This window comes from Miscanthus floridulus, chromosome 15 (assembly GCF_019320115.1).
Source record: "Miscanthus floridulus cultivar M001 chromosome 15, ASM1932011v1, whole genome shotgun sequence".
In the NCBI taxonomy this organism is placed as follows: Eukaryota; Viridiplantae; Streptophyta; class Magnoliopsida; order Poales; family Poaceae; genus Miscanthus; species Miscanthus floridulus.
Genome location: NC_089594.1, coordinates 7,684,726 through 7,712,083, shown reverse-complemented (window position 1 = coordinate 7,712,083; position 27,358 = coordinate 7,684,726). Strand labels below are relative to the sequence as shown.

At 46.2% G+C, this 27,358-nt stretch overlaps 1 protein-coding gene across 1 annotated transcript; it reads right to left on the bottom strand.

Moving 5' to 3' along the window:
• Nucleotides 1-16,965: 16,965 nt before the first annotated feature.
• LOC136506715 (uncharacterized) lies at nucleotides 16,966-17,921 on the bottom strand. The gene is made up of 2 exons (XM_066501609.1): nucleotides 17,692-17,921; nucleotides 16,966-17,471 (listed from the first exon to the last, which is right to left on the bottom strand). The coding sequence occupies exon 2, from the start codon at nucleotides 17,372-17,374 to the stop codon at nucleotides 17,072-17,074; it is 303 nt and encodes a 100-aa protein (XP_066357706.1). The 5' UTR covers nucleotides 17,375-17,471; nucleotides 17,692-17,921; the 3' UTR covers nucleotides 16,966-17,071.
• Nucleotides 17,922-27,358: the final 9,437 nt, after the last annotated feature.

The following is a 27,358-nucleotide window of genomic DNA, read 5'->3' as shown; positions in this document are numbered from 1 at the left end:
CTTCGGCAGGTCGAGATGTTGCACATGTTACAATAACTATACATATATGTTTCAAGTGTATGTTCCAAATGTTTCATCTGTATCAGACATATGTTGTAAGTATTTTCATCTTGATGTTGCAAAAATAGATCTGGATGTTGCATATACATGCATGTTGCAAGCGTATTTTTTTAGTGTTTCAGGTGTTTTATCTGGATGTTGCATATGTTTGCAATGGTTCTTAAGTGTTTTTCAGATGTTTTTGCAAGTGTTTCAGACACATGTTTCAAATGTTTCATCTGTCTTCTTTTGTATATTGCAACTGTTGCATCTGGATGTTTTAAAAGTGTCGGTGTTTCGAATAAACACCGGCAAGTAAATTTATATTTATGCGCGTTAGGCCCGGATGGTGCGCTAAAGGACACAAGATTTATACTGGTTCGGGCTGAATGTCCCTACGTCCAGTCTGTTGTTGCTCGTGTTATTAGCACCGAAAATGGTTCGTAGTAGGGGGTACAAACGGTCGAGAGAGGGACTGGCCCAAGTCTCTGATGGAAGGGTCGAAAGGATGCCAAAAGCCTAGTAGCAGCTTGACTGTGTGTGATGTGTGTTGTGTTGTCCATCAAAAGTCGGTCCCTTTGTTGGAGGAAGCACCTCCCCTTTTATAGATGAAGGGGACGACTTTACAAGTGAGAGGGAAAGGGTGTGTATGCTATCGAGCATTGTTGTTCACGTCTACCAAGCCTTGTTGTCCATTCTGGCGGATACCAGATAATGGTAAGCGCCTACAATACTGTCGATGCCACTGTAGAATGTCAGGATGGCTACAGAGTACTGCTCCGCACAAGGTATGGACTCTGGTACAGTGGTTTTGACTTATGAGTCTTGCCCAGCCTTGCTCCGCACACCTTCTGGTTCCTATGAGTCCCCGTTGGAGGGATGCGGGGTCGGAGTTTGAAGTAGCGCTGTGGACAAGGCCTTCCGATCGGAGAGGGCGTCCGGAGGCCGAAGCGAGTGCTCCGATCTGGTGGGCTCGAGGGGCCGTGGAGTGGGCGCCGCTCCCTTGGGACCACAGCGTGGTGACCGCACATCCGTCATTGTGGAGGGCGCGAGTCCTTTCCTGAACCGTAGTGGTTGTCGTATGTCTACGTCGGGCTCTTCGCCCGGAGGCTGAAGGCGGCGCCTACAACCCTGTAGGGCGAAGAGCACGCGCCCGCAACACTATTCAGGCTCTGCCACGCCTGGAAGGGTCTAAACGCCCGTCCCGTTATGCCCTGATGGTACTTTCCTGCAAGGGCGCAGGGTATGGTCCTCGATGCCGCGGTTGACCCGAACGTCTTGTCTTACCCTGTACCTATCATCATGAGGGAGCGGGGAGAGGTTGTCAAGCGAGACGGAACCAGTCTTTGGACATCGGGCGAGGCGAGGTCTGTCCTCGGACGTCGGGCGAGGTGGAGCCTAGCTTTTATCCGTCGGGCGAGGCCGAGCCCAGCCCTCGGGGGTCGGGCGAGGCGGAGTCCATAAAACATATTCAATATCTTAAATCGACAGTTGCAACATCCAAAAAAATATGTTGCAACATCTTAAATCGACTATTGCAACATTCAAAAAAACATGTTGCAACGTCACAAATCAACTGTTGCAACATCCAAAAACACATGTTGCAACATCTTAAATAGATTGTTGCAACATACAAAAACACATGTTGCAACATTTTGAATCAACTATTGCAACATCCAGAAAAACATGTTACAATCTCAAATCACCTGTTGCAACATCTCAAAATCTATTATTGCAACACTGCAAAATCCAATTTTATGTTGAGTGCCATAAAACATGTAACATCCAATATTGACTGTTGCAACATATCACATACTACAACATAACCCACTGTAGAGTGCAGATCCGGTTGCGCTTGCCTGTGAAGGAGCCCGACCACCATGGAGGAGCTTGTCACCAGCGAGGCCACATCTCCGCCATATAGTTCGTCGTCGAGAGACACCCGACCATGGAGGATTTCATAGCCGAGAAACACGTCACCATAGAGGTGTCCACTTAGAACAAGGACGGGCGCGGCGCGGGCGGGGCCGTGAGGGACGAAAGCAAGCAATGAGAGAGTAAGGCGGTCAGTGGTGTTGGGGAGACGAGCAGCCACATCGGGGCGATGAGCAGCCACGTCATCGTCAGGGAGACGAGAAACCGCGTGAGGGAGACGAGCAGCGGCGTGGGAGAGAAAGATGAAGACTGTTGGGCCATTGGCAGGCTGTATAGATTATGGACCAGTAAAAAGCGTCTGACACAAAGGAAACACGCCGGACGCTTGTGTAGGAGCATTTCCGCTATTCCAAGAATGTTGCAGCGTCTCCTGAAAGGCTGAAACCCCTCCATGTGAATCCAAAACTTCTCAAAGCGAAAAGCGTTCATGCTAGGAGGTAAAATGTCACCATGAAGAGCTGTGATCTGACACGTCTGTGAGAGGGCATGCAGATAGCAGTTTGGAAAAAAATGTCTCCCAATCAACTGTACAAAAAAAACTCGGTAGTAGATCCTCGTGCGGGTAGGATCTTTCAAGTTCAGTGTGTCCAGTGCAGCCTTGATGGATCCCATCAGCCGGCGATTTAAATTGGTGTTGCTCTTGTCTTCCGCTTGACAGATGAGGCCAAAGTCCCCAAGCACAATCCATTTGTCCTGGTGAGGCGTTGTTATGTTTTTTTAATTCCTCCAGGAAGGCAATTTTCTCCCGGTCTTCTTGTTGTGGCCCATACACCACCGTTATTGCCCGAGTCACCCCCTGGGCCATCATAATGACATTAGCAGTCAAAGAGTGTTGTAGGAGCTGTATGTTGGAGAGGGTGGAAAAAAAATCCTCTGAGCATGCCAAAAGGATGTCTCCTCGAGTTTGCTGTGTTGGCAGGTATGCAAAATTATTTACAAAACTCGGTCCCAAAATTGGCAACACTAAAGATTGGTCGATGGTTGCCAGCTTAGTCTCTCGCAGACAAACTATTGTGCATTTTCTTTCTTTTACTTGCAGGTTCACAAAATCTCTTCTGGCTTTGCTGTTTAGACCCCTGAGTATTGTGCAATTTTTAGTTGTCATTGGTGCGAGTTGAGTACCCTGAGGGCCTCAGTGTGCTGTACTGCTGTGTCACCGTCACCAATGTCTCTTGCTTTTTTTAGAGAACGTGCCGTAGCATGTATTTCATTAAGAAGAAGTAGACAACACCAAATGATACAACGAAACGTCCAATTCTAGGTAACCAAAAATTACCAGGCAGAAGGGCAAGAGACGAAAAGGAACAAAGAGAACGAAACCGCGAAACAAGCCAGCGAACACGACACAGATCCCTCTCTTGCACGATGAGGTCCCTAATGTCTCTCTTGCTGAAGCCTGTGCCGCAACGACCAGTGGAGCCGTGGGTGCGTGCTGTCCGTCAAGGAGTTTGCAGCAGCTTGAGCGGTCCCATGGCTACTATGGACTACGGCCTGTTTGGTTAAGGCCCTGGCTCGCTTTTGCGCCTGGATGCGGATTCATTGCCTGTCACTTGTCTGGTTGCGAACATGGATACTCACCAGGCATTAGCGCCAGGCCCAGACGAGCAAAATCCATCGCCTGGATGGCTGTGGAGGTTGCCTGGACACATAATGATGCCCCGTACGGATTTTTTTTTTTTTTTTTTTTTTTGCTCTGTTCGTTTGTCTTATAAGCCGTACTATTCTAGCGAACGGACAATGTTTTTCTCTCACAACAAATCAACGAACAATACTTTTAGTCATGGCTTTTCAGCAAAGCGAACAGAGCCTTTGTACTACTAAATTAACTGCTACTGTTGTACTGCATCGGTTTTATGCAGTCCGGTTAATGTATAGATTTTTTTTACCACCCACAAACGACACATAGGTACTATTGAAAAATATTACAACCATATTAATCTTTATCAAAGCATGAAAATGATCTTTTACTGTTCATTGGCATTAAAGTTTTTTTGGAATCTATATTATGATTTTTATATATTGCTTACTTTAAAAAAAAAATTATCCTTGTATTATTAAGTGAAAAGTGTCAAAGATACACTATGCTAAAAAGCATGCTTTGTCATCGTATTAGTTTCTTTGGCCAAATCTGCCTTGGTCTAAAAATAATCAGATTTGTATGGTTGAAGAGGACACTTTGAAAACAACCTTCATGGCCCTGTTCGCTTCTCTTATAATCCGTCTTTTTCAGTTTGTTTTTTCAGCCGGAACAGTATTTTTCTCTCACAATAAATCAACCGGAACAGTGTTTAGGCTTATTTTTTCAGCTAAGCGAACGGGCCCATATGTCCTAGTTTTGTTGATATCTTCGAGTGGGTTGTCATGACTTTTGGCTTGAAAAATGCTAGTGCTACTTATCAAGGGCTATGAATCTATTTTTTTATGACTTGCTTGGTGTCATCACGGAAGTCTTCATATATGATATTGTGATGAAACCCGCTATACAGGCATCTCATTTATAGCCTGTTCGGTTGGCTGGTTCGTTTTGTTGTTGGTTCATGAAGAAGTACTGCTAACTGGTTTGTGTGAGAGAAAAATATTATTCCGGCTGGAAATTTACGATCATTTACGACAAGCCACAGCCAAACGAACAGGCTGTTAGTCGATTTGCGTCTCACCTTTGAAAGAATGTGTCAGTATAGTTTATAAATGAATCCACTCATATGCTTTTGGTGTATAGATTGATAACTTTTTATGCTTTATTATTCAAGAGAAAGGCATAGAGATTGATCCTAAGAAAATTAAATCCATCAAGAAGGTTTGGGCGCCTAAGTGCAAGAGGGATTTACAAAAATTCCTACGAAAGGCGGGACTACTTGAGGAGGTTTATCATGAACTTGTCTGGAAAGATTATTCCTTTTACTTGTATCCTTCGGCTGAATAATGAAGCTGAATTTAATTGAAGGAGTACAGCAGTAAGAACCATTTGAAAAGATCAAGGAATACTTATTAGCACCACCTACTCTCCGTCCACCTAGGAAAGGAGCTCCATACAAATTATATGTTGCTACTAAAGAAAAGGTAATCGGTGTTGTTTTGACAGAAGAAAAGGTTATCACTTATATTGGTTGGCACCTTCTTGATTCTGAGACAAGGTATGCCCATGTTGAAAAATTTGTGCTTATGGTTATGCTACACATGTACTAAGTTGAGACATTATCTTTTATATAATACTTGTGTGGTTGCTTACCAAGTCAATGTCATCAAACATATGTTACATCGGCCAATCCTTAGCGGAAGGATTAGCAAATGGGCATACGCACTAGCTGAATTTGATTTGGCTTTTGAACCTTTGGAAACATTAAAAGGCAAAATTCTCGCTGATTTCATTGTTGAACATAGAATTGATGTAGAAGATGAAATTAGCTATGTTAGTTTTGCTCCATGGAAACTTTGTTTCGATGAATCGGCTTGTAAAGAAGGTCAAGGCATTGGAGTGGTAATTGTTTCACCCAATGGTATTGTTTTTGAGACCTCAAGATAATTGAATTATTTTGTACTAGCAATCAAGACAAATATGAAGCTATCTTGTTCGGCTTGAAAATTTTGCAATCCATGAAAGCTAAACATGTTGAAGCCTTGGTTGATTCTTACCTAGTGGTACAACAAGTTGCTGGTTTATTTTAATGTTTAGAAGGATCATTTAATGTATATCTTAATAAATGCCTTAACATCATTACTTATTTTGATGAATTCCAAATTTGGCATATTTCAAGGCATGAAAACAATAAGGTGTCGGGGGTACGTAACCAGGGTACCCCAAGACATGGATAAGAGAATCATTTAGGACGGCCTAGCTGGTCAGAGCCCAGCTAACCACGGCTTGCCTCGACCTCTCCTCTCCCGAGCCGTATGAGGCCCGTCTTGACCTCTCTCGTCTCCCGATCATACACAGCACAGACACCTCGACCACCTCTTGCCTTGACGGCTTAGGAAGGACGAGAGGTGGGTGGACACATCAAATGCGCTTGCCCGGACGGGACGCGCACACGCGTGCACTCCACCGGGTATGGGAAGTATGACCACCCCTTAGACCGTCAGACCCTGTGTAGAGAGCCATCCCTCGGGCTGCGCCCTTCTGATAGACAAGACGACACCCGGGGCTCGGCTACATCACCTCGTGTGGCTCTACACCATCCAAGTCCTGCCTAACCTTATGGACGGTCGTACGACCATACCCACTACGATATGAGAATCATGACCGGGAGCCGACTCCCTCCAAACCAGCCGAATCCTATGCCCATGACCTGACCACAAGAGGTCGGGGCAACATAGCCACGACCAGGAGAGCGGGCGGCCTGCGAGGGACAACCGCTCTCCCCATACAGTGGCTCCATGACTTCATCCTGAAGAAATGGGCGCCAGGACAAAGACCATGACGCCCATTACACGCTCACATCATACAAGGGAGCAGGTGAACTACCACCATTTGCACAGTGCCGCCACGGCTGGCACAGTGCCGCCATGGCATGCCATGCCATGGCGTGGGGAGCAAGATCTCGATGACCATACCCGGACGTGTGAACAGAAGCCAGAACAAGACTAGGATGGACTACTGCCCAAGCTAGATGACTCCTCCCTCCCCTCGGACTCTCGACCACTCGGGTCGGGGGAACCCTTTACTTCTACATGTATCCTGGCCCCCGCGACTATATAAGGGGAGCCGAGCTTTCTTCTTAGACATTCGATTTTCCCTATCTCGAATCCCTTCTATCCGTAGAACCCTAGCTTGCATCCCCCCTGTTGTAAGCCGTTTGGAACACTTGAACTGAGCACGTACTCGCAGTCTCCGGCACTGGACTTAGGGCTTCGTCCTGAACTAGTATAAATTCCTTGTGTCTTGAGTGCTAGCCATCGACTCCCTTGAGCAGCACGGCGCTAAATTTACTGGTCGGTCCATAAAACACCAACATAAGGCAAATATATTGGCTCAACAAGCATTGGGCTTTGACATTAAAGGTGAAATTTTCATATCAAAGGAAGACCAATGAAAAATGATAGAATTGAGGTGAGGCTGACAAAACTGGCCTAGCTGACCAGCCAAGTTTTCCCTATTGACCCTGGCTACTGACCAACCAAGCTGACCCAGCCAGTTTTCCTTATAAAGTACCAAATCGACTCCAAATTTGTTTAAATGAACTTGAAACCAATTTAGGTGATTAGAGGACTTCCATTGTTGATTATTCACGTGGTCCAAGTGCTAAAGTTATTAAAAAATTTCAATGGGTTGCATTTAAGTATGCTTCAGTCAATGATGAATCATATCGAAGAACTACCAAAGACTTGTTTCTTAAGTGTTTAGATTTTAATCAACCTAAAGTGGCAATGGGAGAGGTTCGAGGGGACATATGTGGTACACATCAATCGACTCCGAAAATGAAGTGGTTGCTAGGCTGGACTAGTTTCTATTGGCCCCACTATGATTGTTGATTGTTTCCGCTACTACAAAGGATGCAAAGTGTCAACAATTTGGTAATATTCAGTTGGTGCTTACTGTGGTGATGCATCCTATTATCAAGTTTTGGTCGTTTCGAGTATGGGAGCTATATTTCATTGGTCAATTCATCCTCTTTCATCAAAGGGACATCCCTTCATGTTGGTTGCTATAGATTATTTTAGAAGACTATAAGGCTATCTTAAACGCATCACAGGCAAGACGTGGTAGAATAGAGAGCCACATGAACATGGTTATTATGGTCTAGGCTTGGTTGCTTTGATTTCACATTTTAGTGCTAATTGTTCATTGAACATATGTAGTACTAGTGACAATTGGCTATGAACAGAATGTTATGAAGATAAACACTCAAAACATATTTTTTGTGGTAATGGTACAACATATTCCCAATCCAACGCACCTGAATAAACATAGTGATAGAAAAAGAAATAAGATACTAACCTTGATTCACGGTGAAGTGGAGAAGATTCTAGAACTAGATATTTTAGAATGTATGAAATATTTAGTATTTCGATAAGGATAATTATTTTTCTAGAGTAAACATATTTTATATGTGATGCTTTGGATGGTGAGCACTTAATACTAATCCAACGGTCATGTAAGAGCATCTCCAGCAGTACAACCTAAAACAGACTACCTATTTCTCTATTTGGGTAGCCACCCATTTTCATACTACCTAAATTTTGCTCCCAACTCCACCAGTACTACCTAAAACAATCTACCCAAATCCATCCTAGTAGAGGATGACATGTGGGATACACATGCCATCTTCCTCCAACTACCTAACTCGGCCATGTCGCTCGCACCGGGGGAGGGCTGCCCGCGACAGCAGCTAGCTCACGCCAGGAGGGCCTTGCGCCGGGGAGAGCTCCTAAGAGCCACCTGGGATCTCCACCGGGCAGAGCTCCTGGGAGCCGCCAGGGAGCTCGGGCGGGAAAACGGAACTCCTCGTCTGGGGCAGGGCAGTGCCGTCTGGGAGAAGCCGTGCCCGCAGCCTACGCCTGGGTTGGGATGCGCCGGGGAGGCACGTCGCTCCCTCGCTGGGAGCCGCGACAGAGGAGGGCCGACGGTGACGAAGACCAGGCGGAAACGAGAAGACTCGAGCGCGCGTGTACCGGAACTGTCGAATAGAAATTTGGGTAGCTAGCTATTGGCCCAATAGGAATGGGTAGTGGGAGGGGGAATTTGGGTAGCCAACAAATCTGGGGGGGTTTAGTATGTAGTCTGTTGGAGCTGATTTTTTTGCCCCCACTACCCAAATTGGGGATAGGTAGTGTGTTTAGGTAGTCTGCTGGAGTTGCTCTAACACTATATATATACACGGGGAGCTCTTCACCCCAAGAAGACAAGTAATGTCATGTTGTGGTAGGATGACTCAAAGTGTCAGTGTTGTCATAAAAGCTAAATCATAGTCATTAGGTCACCAATCACATAGTAAATAGGCAATATATACAACATGTAAATGATGTATACAAGGGTCATATGCTTTTGTAAACAATGAACAAATATTCTTATATTTGTGATATTATACAAGTAAAAATCGAAGGTACACAACAGAAGACAAGAAGAATTGCAATCCTAAGACAGAGATGCCAATAAACAATAGAAGAATTACACAATAGAGTATGCAAGATAGGAAACATTAAAAGTTTCCAAATTTGAGAGCATAACCTACAGTATGTACGGTGAATACCTTTTTGATTTATTTCCCAAGCACCCTCTTCCCAAATAAAAAAACAATAGATTATAGGTAGGAACAACTTTGAATCTCACCTAATTTCTGAAGGGCACTCAGCGCCATCAGTCCCATTTGTTGTTTACCACCAACCATTCGTCTCGGCTGCGTTGTGCTTCTTCAGCGAGGACAGCTTGGCGAGAAAGCACGCCGACAAACTGCCCGGCGCAGTGCAACTCGTTGTGCTTCTTCAGCGAGGACAGCGAGGCGAGAAAGCACACTGACAAACTACCTGGCCCGGTGCAATTCATTGAAGCGCCCTAAACCTCTCTCACATCGGAGCTCTGGTCAACACAGCTAATTACATTAAGACGGTGAATGACTATTGCCATCAGTGACACCATCTCCTCTTGGTTGTGGCAGCGTTGGCTAGGTGCACCTAGAATGAGTTACATAGTGGTGGGTATGAGACAGGAGGCTTAAGATGTAATTGATAAATGGCTTCGTTTGAACAAGCCTAACAACATGCTTGAACAAGCCTAACAACATGCTGGTGGACCCTGCTGGAGGTCTCACTCAGTAGCGGTGGGACGATTTTTGTTCATTTGAAAGAGGAGCCGAGAGGTTTATCGAGCACTTTACAAGGAAACCAAATTTAACTCTCGGTGATGCAAAGGCCACCCCCTCTTTCATCTTTACTTTTAATCTTCCCCTCGGTGATGCAAAATTTAACCCCCTCTTTCATCTTTACTTTTAATCTTCCCCTCGGTGATGCAAAGGCCACCCCCTCTTTCATCTTTACTTTTAATCTTCCCCTCACAGTATAAGCTTATGAGCAATTCATCAACCTGGAAGAGTGTATCCAGAATTTCTAGCCCTCGATTGATAATGATATTTAGACTTATATTGATATTTAGACTTATATTTGGGGAGGGACTTCCTTTTTTGTTAGCAAGGCGTACAAGCAGTTAGCAGGTGTGGATTTTTGCTTAAAATTATGCAGGATCGAATAGGCTGGTAGGACTCCTCTCGAGGAGCTGAAGATACATAGAATGTCAAGAATGCCAACGCTCCTCGTTCATATTTTTAAGCTACGATTTGCCTCCCTGAGCAAGCGAGGTGGGATTAAATGCGGAAGGTGCCTTCATCCTGGCACAGTGCAACAAAATTGTGGTAACGGGCCAGGTTGAGAGTAGGAGGCATTGGGCCGGCCCAGGTTTCCTAGATAGAAAGATGTATTCTCGTAGCAACCGGGTCGGCCCGGACGTGCCCGCCCGCCGAGGTGGAAAGCTATCCATTGCAGAGAGGGAAATGCACGACGAACAAGAGGAGCACGTCTTGGATGATGGAAGCAGAATGTCCACCTGCCCTCTTGGTCGATACTATACGTACGTACGGTGTCCTCCAGAGCTAGTAGTATTGGATGCGTTATTGTGTTCCGATGAAAAAATGCCACTACAGTAGGACGAGGGCAAGTCACCTCGGAGCGAGCCCAATAATAGAGTAAAGTGTTTGGCTATTAGCCTAAGTTAATAGAACCAAACTATACAATAATGGTCTCTTATTGTCTATAAGAAGCCTTTTTTTATTGTTAGTTAGTTTTACCTATATCCCACATTTTCTTTTCTAATCCTCCACACATTCACTTAGTGTATTGATGCACCACTCCATATGCATTCGTGCTCAGCTTGTTGCTCTTGCACGAGAGCCAAGCTCTCATATCTCTTCTCTCATCCACATTAGCATTTGTTTTTCTAAGCCAATTATTATACTTGCTCTCATATGCTCATACTACAAAGTGCCACGTCAGTTATCTCATATTCCCTCCATTTTATAACAAAATCAGTCAAAGAAAATTTCAACTTTCACTGCTCGTACCTCTATAAAAAATGCTAACATTTCTCTATATCATTATATCATATTAGTTATTATGATTAGAAATATATTTTCATAGTAAATCAATCTAGAGACATAAATATTTATTTTTTCTATAAAATATGTCAGACTTGAGAACTACTCTCGAACCTAAAATTGTATTGTATTGTATATTTTTTTGGGAATGGAGAGAGTACAAAAACGATGCTTAGTTGAGTACTTCCTTCGTTCTAAAAAGTAGTGTCATGTCAAACTTTGTCAAGTTTGAATAGATTAAATGTACCTACAGTTCTTCTCCTCACTCATCTGTGCTCGTCCACCCATTTCACCGTCTCTCCAGCCACCCTGGCCTCACTAAAGATGGCAACGGGCGTGGTGCCCACGGATACTACCTTCTTACGCCCGCGCCCGCCAGCTAAATCTCTCGCCCGCGCCCGCGCCCGCGACCCGCCACGGGCAACAAACCACGCCCGCGCCCTCCATCCGCGGGCATGCCCGTGTGCCTGCCAGGTTGAGCATATACATAAACCATAGTACATTACAAGAGATATGAAGATACAGATTCACAGCAAATCGTGTATATATACATATATTTGCTTGTAGGTCCCACATGTCAGACCTGTGGAGCGGGTCTGGCGGATAAGTGGACGAGGATAGTAAATTTCTTTGCCCGCGAAGAACTATCCTCTGGGTTCAGGATGGTGCCCGCGGGCAAGAAGTGGTGCCCGTATCCTTGCCCATCGGGTTCCATGCCCGCGGGCATGCGGGCATTCTGCGCCCGTTGCCATCTTTAGGCCTCACACACCCGCTGCGCCTTTCAGCGACGGGCGTCTGGCCCATCTCCTCCTACTAACCGCTATGATCTCCTTAATTTTTGCTTCACCTTTCCTCTAGCTTAGCCTCCTTTCCTACTAACGGCGTCTGGCCCATGCCGCGTAGGCACACACATAAAAACTCAGTCGTACTCCTAGAAGCCAGCGACACTACTTGCAAGTTGCAAAGACATAGCTTCTGAAACCTTGCAACAACATTACAGAATCCATAATTCCAAACACTGAGCTCCGTTTTCTCTCTAGAGAAAAGAAGAAGTTAAAGAAATGGCCAGTCGTGGCCGAAGTCAGTGACTTGGCCTCTTTCATTGCGCTGCCGTCTGACTGTTGACTGCTTTGACTAGTACGCAATAACCTTTTAAAGGTTGTGTTAGTATTGTACTTGTTTTCTGTCTAAATTGTGTTATTTTATTTTTTCTAGATATATAGTAAAAACTACTGTACTTGGAAATGCCAAAACGATTTACAATTCGACATAGAGGGAGCATTAAGTTAAGTGTCCACCTCTTTTAATGTTACCAATTAGGAACCTATAACGCATTATACACATTATTCTCATGAGATGCGCTAAGAGAAAGTGTCCATTTTAGAAATTATCAAATAATTAGAAATATATGGCATTTCATTTGGTACAATCTAATCATTATTGCAAGGAAAATCTTGCTATGTATCTATTTTATTTTCTAAAAACCTACCCACATTTGCTATTATTTAAAATACACAAAATAACTCTTACTTTACATATAAATGGTCCACCTCTACCACTATGAAACATATTATAAAGTAACCATTTTAAGCTACTCATCTCTCTTATTATGACACATAATATAAATTAAACCCTTAATTTGCACATAAATTACACACCTCTGTCATTATATAGTATAAATTAAAACATCACTCAAATCTACACCTAATTTCTAATATAAGATATTATAGAAAATGATTAAATAGTCATAAAGTGTGTGTAAGGAAAATGGACCTAAGCCCATTTTAGTTTAGATTTTGGTGTTTGATGATCAACAAGACCAAATTAGACTAGCTTGTTTGCAAGTGTTTGTTTTATAGTGCAATAGGTTGCATGGCGGACTTGGACCAAGAATGAAACTTGAAGAAAAGGTTCAACACTGAATGAAAGACAATAAAGGAAGTGTTGAAAGCATGGAAGGGAAGCAAGAGGTCCAAGACATAAAGACAAAGAAGGCCGGTCGAAGAAGTACACTACTACACAAACGATTATGCGCAGCGTTGCATTTTTGCACTTCGTGGCGGTCACCTATTTTTGCCCGCTGTGGTAGATGCCACGATTTACCACGGCGGGCATTTTTTATTTACCGTGGCGGGCACTTTAGCCCACCACGGTAAATCGATTTATCGTGGCGGGCGTCTTAAGATGCCCGCTACGGTAAATAGGGCATTTACCGTGGCGGACGTCTTAAAATGCTCGCCACGGTAAATCGATTTACCGTGGCGGGCATCCTATAAGGCCCGCCACGTAAAATGCTGGCCCAATTTTGAGCCCAAATCAGCCGATCTACTGGGCTTCATATAAAAGGGAGGTGTTAGGGTTTCACCCACTCGCCGTGAGACGGCCGCGAAGCCGAAGGACTCTCGCGCGGTGGTGGAGCTCGCCCTCCCCTCACTCCTCTCCCTCCCATCTCACCGCACCCCTCTCCTTCCACTCCCGTCTCGCTAGCGTGGCCGGCTCGCCAGCGGTGGGGGAAGGCCGGATCCGGCGTCCCTCCACCTTCTTCCCTGCCACCAAGCATGGATCGGGTCGCAGCGACCCCTTGGCGGCGGATCCGTTCGTGGGGGGTGGGACAGATCGAGCCGCGACGGCGGCGGATCTAGTCACGGCGGGGTCAGATCCAGTCGTGTGGATCGAGAGGCACGCGATCGGGCGGCGCACGACGGCCGGCCGGGCGACGGCGCGCACGGGGCCGTGACAGCTGGGCGCGACGACGACAACCTCGTCCAAGGGCGACCAAGGCGACGGATCGAGGCTCCCGACGGCAGACCGAGGCGTCCCGGCGGCGGATCGACGATGACAACCTCCTCCATGGCCTCACGGCGGATCCAGCACCCTCGTCGTCCACGGCGCGGGTTCGGCCTCCTCTTCATCCACGGCCGCGGATCTGGTCAATCTACGCTCCCTGGCCATAGATCCGGTGAGGTCGTCCTCCCTGGCCGCGGATCCGGCGAGGATGACCTCTCCGGCGGCGAATACGGCGAGGAGGAGACCCCGACGGTGGATCCAGCGAGGTGCGGTGGCGCTGGTATTGGGCTGGGAATGGGCTCGTCGATGGGCTCGAGAATGGGCTCGCCGACGGGCTCCTGGTTTTTTTTTGTTTTTTTAAACTATTAACCGTGGCGGGCATCCTAAAGTGCCCGCCGCGGGAAATCGGTTAACCGCGGCGGGCAAAGCCGCCCGCCACGGTTAAGCCACGATTTACCGTGGCCTCTAGGCCGCGGCGGACGGCTTTGCCCACCGTGGGAAACCGAAAACGCCCGCCTCCAGTAAAGTTTTTGTAGTAGTGGTAGAAGCGGGCAGCTGAGGAGGTGGCACCGAACATGGCGGTGTGCAACGCCCTGGTCACCGCCATAGGGGTGGCGGTGCACTGCCCCTTTTATTCCCGAGAGTGGGGAATATTGCTTCTGGTCACCGCCCTAGCTGTGGCGGTGCCCACCCTGTAACGGATAGTTCAAAAACTAGTCGTTGGAGGGTCACCGCCCTAGGGGTGGCGGTGTGACACTGGTGTGTCTGTTGCCCACATAGGAAAAGTGGAGCTCGGTCCCAACGGCTAGTTCTCCACTTAGGGGCTATAAAAGGGACCCTAAGCGGCCATTTGAAGGGTGTGGGAGATGAGGGAAGATAAGAGGGTGCTTGTGCACCACTTTGGAGCTCTCCACTTGCATAAGGCATTAAGATCACAAGGTGATTAGCATAGGTGCTTTGCGAAGCGCTTATGTTAGTTAGACCATGCTCATATGCACTTGCTCTAGGCTTAGATCTAGTTGTTAGTGAGGTTTGCATACCTCTCAACCAAAGGTGCTTGCGCACACCAAATTTGTGCTCAGTGGGGCTTGTATGTCTTGCGAGACCACACCAACCGCGTTTGTGGTGTGGCCGCCACCATGTATCGAAGGGAATAAGGCCTGCGGCAGTTCGACCGGAAGCTTTTTTTTGCGGTGCTTTGCGAAGCGCTTAGGTTAGTTAGACCACGCTCATAGACTACTCTCATATGTGCTTCCTCTAGGCTTAGGTCTAGTCGCTAGTGAGGTTTGCATACCTCTCAACCAAAGGTACTTGCGCGCACCGCATTTGTACTCGGCGGGGCTTGTAAGTCTTGCAAGACCACACCAACAGCGTTTGTGGTGTGACCGCCACCGTGTATCGAAGGGAACAAGGCCCGCGGCGGTTCGGCCAGAAGCTTGATAGTGAAGACGGTGGGGAGCGGTCCGGGAGAGGCACTCCAGAGACCCACTTGCGTGTGGGGAAGGCCCGGGGCTATCCACGGAGTTACCCCGACCGGGAGCTTGGCCCTTGCAAAGGATTCCTTGCGAGGGGCTCCAACGGGGACTAGGGGGAAGCTTGAGTGCTTTTCGATACGTAAAAATACCAAAGTCGTCGATGGAAGTTTGCATCTCTATCGCCCTTTTACCTTCCGCATTTATATTGTAATCTTGGTTGTGTGCTTCATCTTTCCTAGCATAGTTGATAGGCTAGTTGATAGGATTGGAACCTAGGTTGTATAACTCTTTTGCGGAGAGATAGCAACACCTTAGCAAAACCGTAGTTGCACGTTTAGATAGATTACTTTCTTGCATAGGTTTTGCTAAGGTGAAAATTAGAGGCCATAGTTAGAAGTATAATTTTAAGTTGCCTAATTCACCACATCTTAGACGTCACGATACTTACAGTGTGCTAATATATATTTCTAAACTAACTGCATCTACCGGTGTTAAATTCAAAGCAAATAAAATGTTATGGGTGCCACCATATTCAATGGAGCCTCGACGTGAAATCCCACAGGATGCGCTAGAAAAAAAATTAGACACTCTCATAGTAATACGAATCATCCTAACCGTTTAGTTTATTAGATTCTTAGTCACTATTGTGACAGAAGGTCCTCAATGGAGGCTCTGTGGCAATCCTCATGAAACGTGGTAGGAGGAAAAGGTAAATTCTAGATATTCTTTCCATAATGAAAAATACGTAGCATTTAATTTGGTAAAAACTTAGTCATCATCGCAAATAATAGTTGTTGGATCTAATTTTTTTATTAAAAATGTTGCCCTCTACTATTGTGAAAAATACATGAAGTGGCCCAAAATATCTCAAAATACTCTATATGTTTCTAACTTACTACACATGACCGAAGTCAGTGATCTAGTTTATTTAGCAATCAAACATGTGGATATGCGATCTACGGTCTTTTGCTCAGTGGCAGCGCTCTAGTCATATCAGCAACAAACGTTCGTTCTTGGCATGGAATAGATTAGCCTTAGCCTAAAAAAAAGACAAACATGTCGTTATCCACTAGTCCTGGTCTTAGCTGCATTCTAAGCAGGAGGTGTAAATGGGCCTTGTTCTCGTAATTATGGTCTCCACGAGGTTTGGGCGTTGGCCCCCTTAACTGACTGAATTGTGCTGCTTCAGTAGAGCACTAGAGCTGCAACTTGCATTGGCTGATTGTCCTGGTTGTGACGTCGAGAGATTCTTTTTGACAGTTTGTTTTCTTCATGAAAGAAAGAACTAAGAAAGTTACTGGATTGTCAAATCCGGCAACTCGCATGTACAGCTCACTGTAGATTAGGAATTTGAGTGCTGGAGTTCGCTATAAGCAGCACAACCTTTTTTTTTTTTGCGTGAAAGCCTTAAAATTCTGTCTTCCATGGCCATTTCCCAAGCCAATTTTACAGCGGAACGAACGGACACTGTAACAGAGTCAGAGTAACCTTGGAACTGGGAAAATGCACAAACCCAAACCCAAAGAAATCTGATAGACAAGCCAAATTCACAATTAGGAAACCTGTGATTGTGGAAATGTTAAGCAAAGTACAGGCCCAAACCACAAAGTGATTGCACCCGGCCATGCAAGCAGAGCGAAACAGAGCAACTTTTATCTTTTGTGAACTTGAAACAGAGCAACCCAATGCAACAAAACGCAAACCACACTAACGGCGCTTATTAATTAAATAATTTGATTCCCAGCCTCCCTGGAGCTAGTTCGCCGGCGCCAAGAGGTAGAAGAGGACGGCGGCGCCAACCCTTGCTGGTCCCGGGAACTGGTCGGCCACCAGTGACAGCTCGATGAGGAAGACGCCGAGTAGCAGAAGCGCGAGGCCGACGAGCGCGTGCGCGGCGTTCCCGTCGCGGTTGCTGATGGTGTAGTTGATGAGGACGAGCCAGCCGCCGGTCACGAGGATGCGGCCCGCGTCCAGAAGGCGGCGCTGAACGTGTCCGAGGGGCACGGCGGGGGCCGCGATCAGCTCCGCCGGCTCGTCGGCCTGAGGCGCGTTGGCCATTGTGCGCGCAGTCGTACTCGTACGGCACTTGACGTAGTTTTGTTGCACTTCCGGAGTTGGATAGACGTGGATATGACTGGATGCTTGTGCTGTGTCCCTGTAGTGTGTTCGAGCAGACGAGTCAAGAAAGTGGGAAACACGGCAGGAAAGCATATATACGAGGAGAAATCGGCAGAAAACTACTGAAAAATACGGAATGATGAGCCAGCCATGCATGCGTTATACAGTAAGGCAGAAAATTGAACAATAATATGGGAAAACATTAGTTGCCGACTGGCGAGGATTTGGGAGGAAGAGGAGAGGAGAAGAGATCAGACCAGCTGCGCCTGCGAATTGCGATCGGTGGCTGCTGCTCTTAGTTGCCTTGCCCGCCGGTGCCTTATATACTAGCTAGAGAATGGCGACCGGCCCAAGCAACCATGCCCGCTCCGCTCCTGCAATCCCGCCCCGCCACGCCACAGGAGACCGCCGAGGAATAGGCGCCGCGGCGACCCGCCCTTTGCCGCCGCAAAGGCGCTGCTCCCGTAGGCGGGATTCGTTTCCACTCAATTCTCTCTCCAGCTGGATGGCGAGGAGCGGCCGCAGCCCTGACCTGTCGGATGGCCAGGAACGGCCGGCCTGTCGGCGCAGCCCTGACCTGTCGGATGGCGGGGAACGGCCGCAGCCCAGACCTGTCGGATGGCCAGGAACGGCCGCAGCCCTGACCTGTCGCCCTCTGCCGTCGCGGAAGTGCTGCTTTCCTCGGTGAGATTCGATTCCACTCGATTCCCTATTCCTGGAGTCTGGATGCCGATTTATTTTGTCAGTGCCTCTGAAAATAGTCTGACCGCCTCCGAAAATCGTTGCATATTCTACAAGACAACTCATGCATCACGGCATACAAACTCAAAATGCCTACTCGAGGTTGCTTTATCGGTGGAAAACGCGGTCCAACAGACGACGCAAACGAGGGACCTATTTTGGGTGGGACGTGATGCATGACCCAAATAAGCGTCGCCTCTCTCCTCGAACCCAAATCTCTGACGCCGCTGTCGTGGGGGCCATCTGCGTGGACGTCGAGGTCGAATCCGCCGTGAAAGGGGCGCCGCCACGCCCAATCGACCAGGTTCGCCCATAGCTGACCGGAAGGGGAGAGGGAGCCACCACCGGTGGAGGAGGAGCAGCCATGACCGCGCGCTGTAGGTGGGGTAGGAGGATGCGCGCCACCGGTGGGGAGAGGACGCCGCCGCACGTGGGGGCCATCTGCGTGGACGTCGAGGTCGAATCCGCCGGGAAAGGGGCGCCGCGGCGCAGGATCCTGACGAAGGAGGAGGACGAGGCGCCGGCGGGGAGCGGGGGCGCCCTCTCGCCGCCAGATCTCGCGGCCACCGGGCACCGGGGAGCGGAGGCGGAGGCGTGCGAGGCGGCGTGGGAGGGGCAGAAGACGACAGCGTAGGAGAGGCAGGCGTAGAGGAGGGAGGTGGGGGACGGGGCTGCGGTGGCGCAGGGCGAGCAGCGTGACAGCTCGCGCGGGTCTCGTCGGATCTCAGGGCGGCCGAGCAGGCGCACGCGCAGGCAGTGGCGGAGGAAGCGTTGCGGGTGCAAGGACAGGCAGTGCGCGGCGAGGTGCGGGCAGGACGGGGACGGGGTGGAGGGAGGTGGTGAGGCGTATAAAGAGAGGAGGGGATGGAGATGGGTGGGCGGCGGAGAGACCGAGGAAGAAGAGGGCTGATTTGCGTTGGCTGCTGGAGAAGCTAAATTTTGTGTGCGGACCCTTTTTTTCTCCTGTACATGACCAAAACCAGAGAACAGGTGTTGTGTTTATGTTCTTGTTGTTGGAGACATTCTAACTAGGCTTTTTTACTTTTTTTTTCTGAATTCTTTATTTCAAGGTGTTCTCAAAATTTGGAGATAGATCTAACTAGACTTTTTTACTTTTTTTCTGAATTCTTTATTTTTTCAAAAAAAAAAAACAGGGAAAATCGTTGCATATTCTAGGAGATAGATAGATCTAACTAGGCCTTTTTACCTTTTTTTATGAATTCTTTATTTCAAGGTGTTCTCAAAATTTGGAGATAGATCTAACTAGACTTTTTTACTTTTTTTTTGTCTGAATTCTTTATTTTTCAAATAAAAAAAAGGGAAAACGTGTGAGCAACCCCCGAAGCTCGAACGAGGTCTGGGCTCTACCTAACAATCGAACGACGAGGCTAAATAGTATGATTGGAAATTTTAGTATGGGCATCCCGTTCACATTTTTAAGTTGTATTTCGTAAGAGTGAGCAGGCGAGGTGGGATTAAATTGCCGTCACCAATCACCGGCCTGGCGCAACGCAACAGAATTGTGTCCCATGAGCGGGCGTGGGCCTTGGAATCGTCCCACGAGCGGGCATGGTTGCTTGGGCCGGCCGCCATTCTACTCTAGCGGTCGCATGCGTCCCGCTCTAATTTCCGGCTCCGGCTCCGTCGTGCTACAGTACTCTACATCCAATATGGTTAATATGTGGCCCCTTATACTAGGATTTATTGAGCTACGGCAGAGCCTTAACTCGTATAAGGGGCTCCGGCGGAGCTCTGCCGTCCTACTAAAACAATTTCTACAGTCATTTTCGAGCTAAGGCCCCTTAAACTAGGAGGTAATATGTGGAATATATATTTATTTGATTTTTTATTTTATAGAATAGGATAAATAAGGAAATTTTTAGATATAAAGATCTTTTCCTGATCTAATTAAAGCATACATGATATATTAGATGTGGTAAATCTTTTTAATTTTTGCAACTTTGGATCTAATAACATAATTTAATTAGTATAAAGTACTTTTTATGTAAGTAACCCGTGTAGCACATTGGGCACACGTGAATTTAGGTACGTGCCAATGACGTGTTCTGTATTATATTATAAAAAAACAAACGTGTTCGACGTATATAAAATTTGATGTGCATACATCAAACTTTACGTGCTCAATATACATGACAATACGTGTTTTATTAGAAGGCCCTTTCAATTTTATGTGTGTACATCAAACTTATTCCGTGCTGAATATACATGACAATTACGTGTTTTATTAGAAGGCCCTCTCAATTATGTAACGTACGTCAAACTTTTTCATGTATGTAATATTATTATTTTAACTGAGTGTGTAATAGATAGGTTCAAATTTGGATAGCAATATTTACCATATTTTAGTTTGAATTCAAATTCAAATATGAATATCGATATTATTGTATGTTTATTAGATATGAATACTTCAAATTTGCATTTGGATATATGATTTATCGATTATTTTAGTAGGACAGAATACTTAACACATACATAATCAAAGCAATCACTGGTCGCTCGAAAATGTTCAAAGAACCATCTCAGAAAAAAAAAAATAGATGCAAGCACGAACAATAGTAAAACTATTTTAAAAAAGTTATTTAAAATTAAAACTTGAACACACAAGGAAAGGAAGGATACATGCGTACAGGAAAGAAAGGGAGGTCCGCTCGCTTTTCTGTCCCCGTAATGAGGGGATTTGATATATTTCCTTTTTTATTTCTTGATTAATTCATTAATTAATTCAATTTTTTTTTAAAAAATCAATGGCTCAGATTTGTTTAAGACATTACCTCCTGTAAGTAAAGGGAGTACTGTAGCATTGCCCCACTTACGAAGCTTCATGCATGGTGTCGTTCCTATGGTTAATACATGCATTGCAATTGCAAAATCCGCGCTATGCCTTTTTTAACAACTTCCATTTTCTGTGTGCTAGGAGAAATGCAACTGATGGTGTAGTGGTGGACTACTCACTCTGTTGTGGTGGTCATTGTATGGTCGCTTTCATTGTGTGGGTAGGTCATAGGTGTTTGTTTATGGTCGCTTTCATTGTGTGGATAGATGATTATTGATGTTGTCTTGTATGCTAAATTGTTTACGGCCGCACCCTCCGGCGGCGGCGTCAGCGGCCGTCCCCACGGGCTCCCCTCCGGCGGCGGCGCCCCCCGGCACGGCCGAACCCGGCACACCGGCCCTTGGCCGCGGCCAGCCCGTCGGCCCTCGCGCCACGGGCGCCCGACCATGGCAGCCCTGCCACAGGCGCTCCACCTCCCGGCGTGGCGGCCTGGCCAAGCCCCAGCTGCGGCTGTCCCGAAGCGGCGGCCTGGGCGCTTTCGCACGTTGGATCTGATCGCTGGATCTGACGACGGCGTCACCGGCAACCCTCACTCCATCCCCAGCCCCCCATCTGCCGCTCCCTCTTGGCCTCCGACGCAGTGAAGAGTCGCCGTCCTGTCGGGAAGCAGCGCCGCCCCTCTCCATCCGCCGACCGCCGTGAAGCAGCGAGGGCCGGCCCTCTCCAGCCGCCTGTAGGAAGTGTAACACCTCGGGTGTTAGCCTTGCATAACTTGACTTGCATAGCATGAGCATGATCATAAAGCATTCATATATAAGCTTTGACACTTGAAACATTTGATTGAAACATATGCAACATTCTTATTATTTCATGTTTCCATGTGTATGTGCATATGATCATGAGTGTAAACATGTAGATGATTGTGTGACCTTGCAAATAGCTTAAACATGTTTAGAATATCATCATGAACAACTTTGGTATTTATGGCTAGGGTTAATTAGGTCATTATGTCATAGTTTAAGTATGTACCATCTTTTAAATGTAGCTTGTTTGACCAAGTTTGAACTAGGTGTTAGAGACCTTGCATGGAGGAGATCACTAAAGCAAAGTTGTAGTATTTGCTATAAGGAACAACTTTTATTTTTAGGTCATTAACTGATTCAGCTCCTAACATGTGTGAAATTGGATCACAAAAATCAGAAAAATCAACATTTGCAACACTTAGCAAATTCTTGCTAAGTCATGAACCTTGACTGACTGACAGCCGATATTTGGGATGATTTTACTCCGTTCCTATTGCGAATTAGCACGAGGTCTTTGAACAATAGTTGTAGCTGGTACATTGAGCTACAATTTTGGTTTAGACGGTGTGAGCTAATACTCCACGGATTAGGAGTTTGATCGACGTGAAAACACGCTGTTTGGAGGCCATCGTGTTGTCTCACGAACTGAATCAAATTTGAAACGCTGGCTTCAGTGGCCGACCGGCGTCAGTCGTCGCGCACCGCGTGGCGCGGGAACTGGCCGCGCGTCACCGGCGTTCTGCCCAGCGCGGCAGTGGTGAGCCAGAGCGCGGCTTTAACACCGCCAGCGCCCGCCCGACCCCTCCCGCGCTCTGTTTTTCATTTCCTCGGCTCCTCCTTCGTCCTTGCACGCAGCCGCCGAGCTCCTGCAGTGCCGCCGTCGCCATAGCCAGCGCAAGCTAGCACCGAGCCGCCCATTCGTCACCGCAGCAGCACCACCAGCTCCCTAGCAACCCACTACCTCCTCCCGTGCCCGCTGATAGCACCTGGTAAGCGACAACACCGTGCACAAGCTCGCCGAAGCATCACCGCCGCGCCCGTCACCGTGGCTGGGGCACCTCCCTCCACCATCGGCCGTGCAACCTTATGCGATAGGTCCGCCTGAGCCAATGGAAGCTCGTCCGCGCCTTTTAGTGCTTCGCCGTGGCCTCCACCGGCGTACCTCCGTTGTCCCACCTCGCCGATCTGCCATGGCTGCCGCCGTCGTCACTGGCGTCGACGATAGGGCCGGTCAAGTGGTGCGATAGATGCGCTAGGTCGAGTAGGTTACTAGGTGATGATGTCACCGCCAGCAACCTCGCCGTCGGCGAGCTTTGGCCGCGCAGCGTCGAGCAGCGCCGTCGTGCTCTATTTTGTCTCGCTGACCGGTGGGGTCAACTGACCAGTGGGTCCCGCTTGTCAGCGACTCCAACTTAAAAGCTAGTTCATTTAAATCCAGATCTGGTGCTGTTTTTGTAATTTTTAGATCTCTAGTTTGGTAGCTTAAAAAATTGTGAAATAAATTTGGTAGTGCTCCTTAGGAAGTGTAGTATTTAGGAAAAATATGTTCTTGACATTTACAGTAGAAATTTTGGGATATTTAAATAGAGATTTGAAATGTGCTTTTGAATGCATTCAAATTTGTTTATTTTATATCTAGAGTTCCTGTGCTCCAAAAATTATGAAATTTTTGTGGTAAGCTAGTCTTAGCATATATGAGCTCTGGTAAAAATTTGAAGATGAGTGCATGTGTAGATTTATAGTTATAGATTTTTCTTTTATGAATAGTAAATCCTTGTATGAATTTTTATAAATTATTTATGAATCCAAAATTCATGAAATTTGTTGGAGGTAATCCTAGTACCATATGGATGCTAAGAAAAATAGGAAATCTATTGCTTGACACTTTTCAATAGGGTTTTCCATTTATGCTATTTCAAGCCTTGCTGCCTTGTCATTTTTGTATAGGATGTTCTACTTGGCAAAATGGCATGAAACTTTTACAGTAGTCCTTTGATAGCATTAGTAAGGCACTGTAAATTTTCAAGAATTTATGATGAACATTTGATATATGTTGATTATTTAACCTAGATGTCTAAATAAAATAATAAAGGCATTTAAATAAATAGTTTGGGCTTCACCATTATATTGTCTTGAATGTATTTGGTATGCTTAAACTGTTGGTAGACTTCGTGTTGTCAAACTTTGAATGATTACATGAAGTAGAAGTATTGTTACATTGTAATGCGAATTAGATTAGTTTCCGGACAGATTCTGTAGTTGGATAAGTTGCATGATAGGGATGATGTTTGCTGTAAAAATTCTTAATAACAAAGTTGTAGATAATTTGATAAGCTTTCTAGAAAATCCAAGATCACTGTATTTGATTAGTAGAACTCTAGTTATGAGTGAAACAAGTAGCTGCTGTTTTGTGGTATAGTCGATGCATTGTGGAAGTAGTTAATTAAATAATCGAGAAGAGATATGCACCTACTCAATAAACATGATGCACTTGTTAACATATATGCATTCGTAATACTTATGCTATATTCATGCATCTAGGATCGGAGGAAGAGATAACGTTGCTAGAATTCGAAGAAGCAGAGGAAGGGGACCAGCAGGAGAATCCGCAAGCCGCATCTCCCGAAGGCGTGGAGCAGAATCCTGAAGAGCTTCCGGAGTGCCCTGACCACCGCCCTACTTCTTTTCTGAAAGGCAAGCCCCGATGCATTCTAAGTCTCCCAGTATTTTACAAATGTTTACTTAAGTACTTATGATTGATGCATTAGGTTATAAGAGTTGAATGGAACCACTTGATGCATATAAATTCCTTATCCAGATATTACACCTTTAACTGGTATAGGTCTAGGATCGAATATATGCTTAGCCATGCTTAGACCGGTAGAAGTCGGGTGATGTCCTATCACCTGCGAGATATAGGTGGATACCGGAGCACGGTTGGCTATATTTGCTATCGTGGAACAGAACCATGGGGTAAAAAAAATTGAGACCGGACGAGAAGTCGATAGAGAAGCAACAAGACATGGAGGTCTTGGGTGTGGATCTATCCCCGTCTGTGTCGATTAAGGACCATACCGTTGTTGGCGCTTCTGACAAGATTGAACGCATGCCTCTCACTTAGCTGGCCGGATAACTCGTTCCGACCGCGAAGCCGAGTAATTCAACTCAGGTCAGGAACCGTTCTGTTGTGCGCTCCTTCCGGGGAATGATCAGACTGAGCCCAAGGGCAGGCTAGGCCTGAATGTCCTAGCATCTGGTGTTCCAGATTGTGCGGCGCGGTATGGACCCGCGAAATGTGTACCTGAGTTGTACCAAAGGTGACCTAAGGCTATCGTGGCTGGTAGACCTAGGTTTGTGTTAGGAATAAATTCACAGCTGGTTGAAATCGATTCGAATCGTCGTCTCTCCCGGATAGTGAGAAACTTGGCTAGTCCCAACATCGTAGTAACTGTGTTATGGAACATGATGGTTCGGATGAATATGGAATTACAATACCTGCTATGGTTACTATTGTATGCTTTTAAATTGATATACCACATATTTGACACAGGATAGTTGCTAATCTAGAAATGGATAGTTATAATTAACTCAATAAAGGAATTGTAATTATACAATGAGTCAATTGCCTTTATGCAAAATGTTGTCAAGTTACGTCCACTTATACAGCCTTGCATAATCCTTGGAGTTATTTTATTTCTGGTTCATGACTGGTAAGTCTAGCTGAGTACCTTCTCGTACTCAGGGTTTTATTTTCCCATTGTTGCAGATGGCACTGTGTATCATGGTTATTGCAAGAATTGCTTCTATCCCGCGGTGGATGAGGAGTAAGCCTTGGGCAGGCTTCTTTATTAATCCCCATCTTTGCTTTTGTGGACCGTGATCCTACTTGGCACTGTATCAAACTATGTTGGAAACTTTATTTTCGAATTTAATTGCTTCCGCTTTATTCTATCAAACTTGGTTTGTAATAACTTTTATTTGTACTCTGATGATGAAATGTATCGGTGAACTTTATGTAATATATGGCATGTATGTTGAATCCTGTATGATCTTGGTTATTGTAAATCGTTTATCGAGACCTGTCGTGGTACTCGACGGACTACCAGGTTTATATGGGTTCAAGTATGATAGTGCAACCGCTTGCGGGCTGCCATTGTACTTGTACTCTTATAAATTGGTCGGTTCTACGACAGCTGGTATTAGAGCAAGATTCAACGTTATTTGTCACAAGTGTATTTAAAACAAAAGTTTTTGTTTTCCAAAAAACCTCCTCTAGCAACTAATAGTTATATAATAGGTATTTGAAATCTAAAGTGTGTCAATGATCACTTTCCTTATGCCCAAATTAAGGACTATTAGGTGGCTATTTAAGTACTAACATGGGGGTTTTTACTTCGTCGTCCATACAGCGTGCTATTGTATGGATACCATTCACTTGAGTGGTAATATATGGATCAAATGCCTCTACGCCAAGGTAAGATGATGAGTGTATGATCACGAGATGTGAGCGTGCGGTCAGGGAGAGTTAGCTTTGGTATGGCTATGTATGCATGATTGCATGTGTATATGGTACGTATTTAATTGTGGGTTTAAATTATTGTCGGGTAGATTGATACAGAAGTATATGTATAGGTATACATATATGAAAGTATTTACAATTACATTCTATAAATTTCATTATGGGTTTAGGGCTGAAATGGAATTTTATGCAGGTACACTGACAACGAAACATGTAGCTCGACTAGTTACGCTATTATGAGAGAACGAATGTATGCCACCGTGTCTACCGATTAGAAACAAATTTTTTCCTAAGTTTGTGAGGACGTACGAAACGGGCATGCATCATGATAATTACCATTCACATAACTACATTGTTTCTCCCCTTATAAAATTCTTACTCGGTTATGTAACTCTTATCCATTATGGCATTGTCTCACCAAGTGGTACATGTTAATGGTGCAGATGGCACGCATAAAGCAGACCGCTCGCAAGTCCACCGGAGGCAGAGCTCCTAGCCGTCAGCTTGCTCCACGTACCCGTCAACATCACACGTTCCTTGGAGAGTTTGGGATGCCTACACTCTTGTGGAGAGTGCTCAGCTATGTAGGCTATCCTGATGGAATGGAACCCTGCTACTTTTGGGCGAATGAGCAGTTAGGGGAAGGTCTCTTAGTTACTGTGGAGGCCGTTGTTCATCCCCGAGGTGACGATTCTGAGTGGACAGGTTGGTGTTATGGGTCAACTGGTAGGACTGCTGAAGAAGCAGCTGGCAGGGCAGCCTTTCCTGAGGGATATCATGGATCGTTTTCCTTAGGAGCTGGCAACCGCTTTGGTTGGAGTTTTTCCGAGGGGCAACCCCTCCACTGACTCATGGCAGCAGGCAAGAGGAAGATCTTTGGAGATTGGTGTAGCAGAAGGGCAGAACAGTGATAACCCTGCCATGAGCGCCATGTGCGCAGTGATGAAGGTGTTAGATGGAGTAGAAGGTAGCCTCAGACGTGTGTCTGGTGCTCTTGGTCATGCCCGCGAGACCGACGTCAGCTTCAGAGGGAGCACAACACCGAGATTGAGAGGCTCAATGTAGAG

Bases quoted from the DNA above. Each gene is read 5' to 3' on its own strand.
- LOC136506715 (XM_066501609.1), bottom strand. From the start codon at position 17,374: ATGGCCAACGCGCCTCAGGCCGACGAGCCGGCGGAGCTGATCGCGGCC.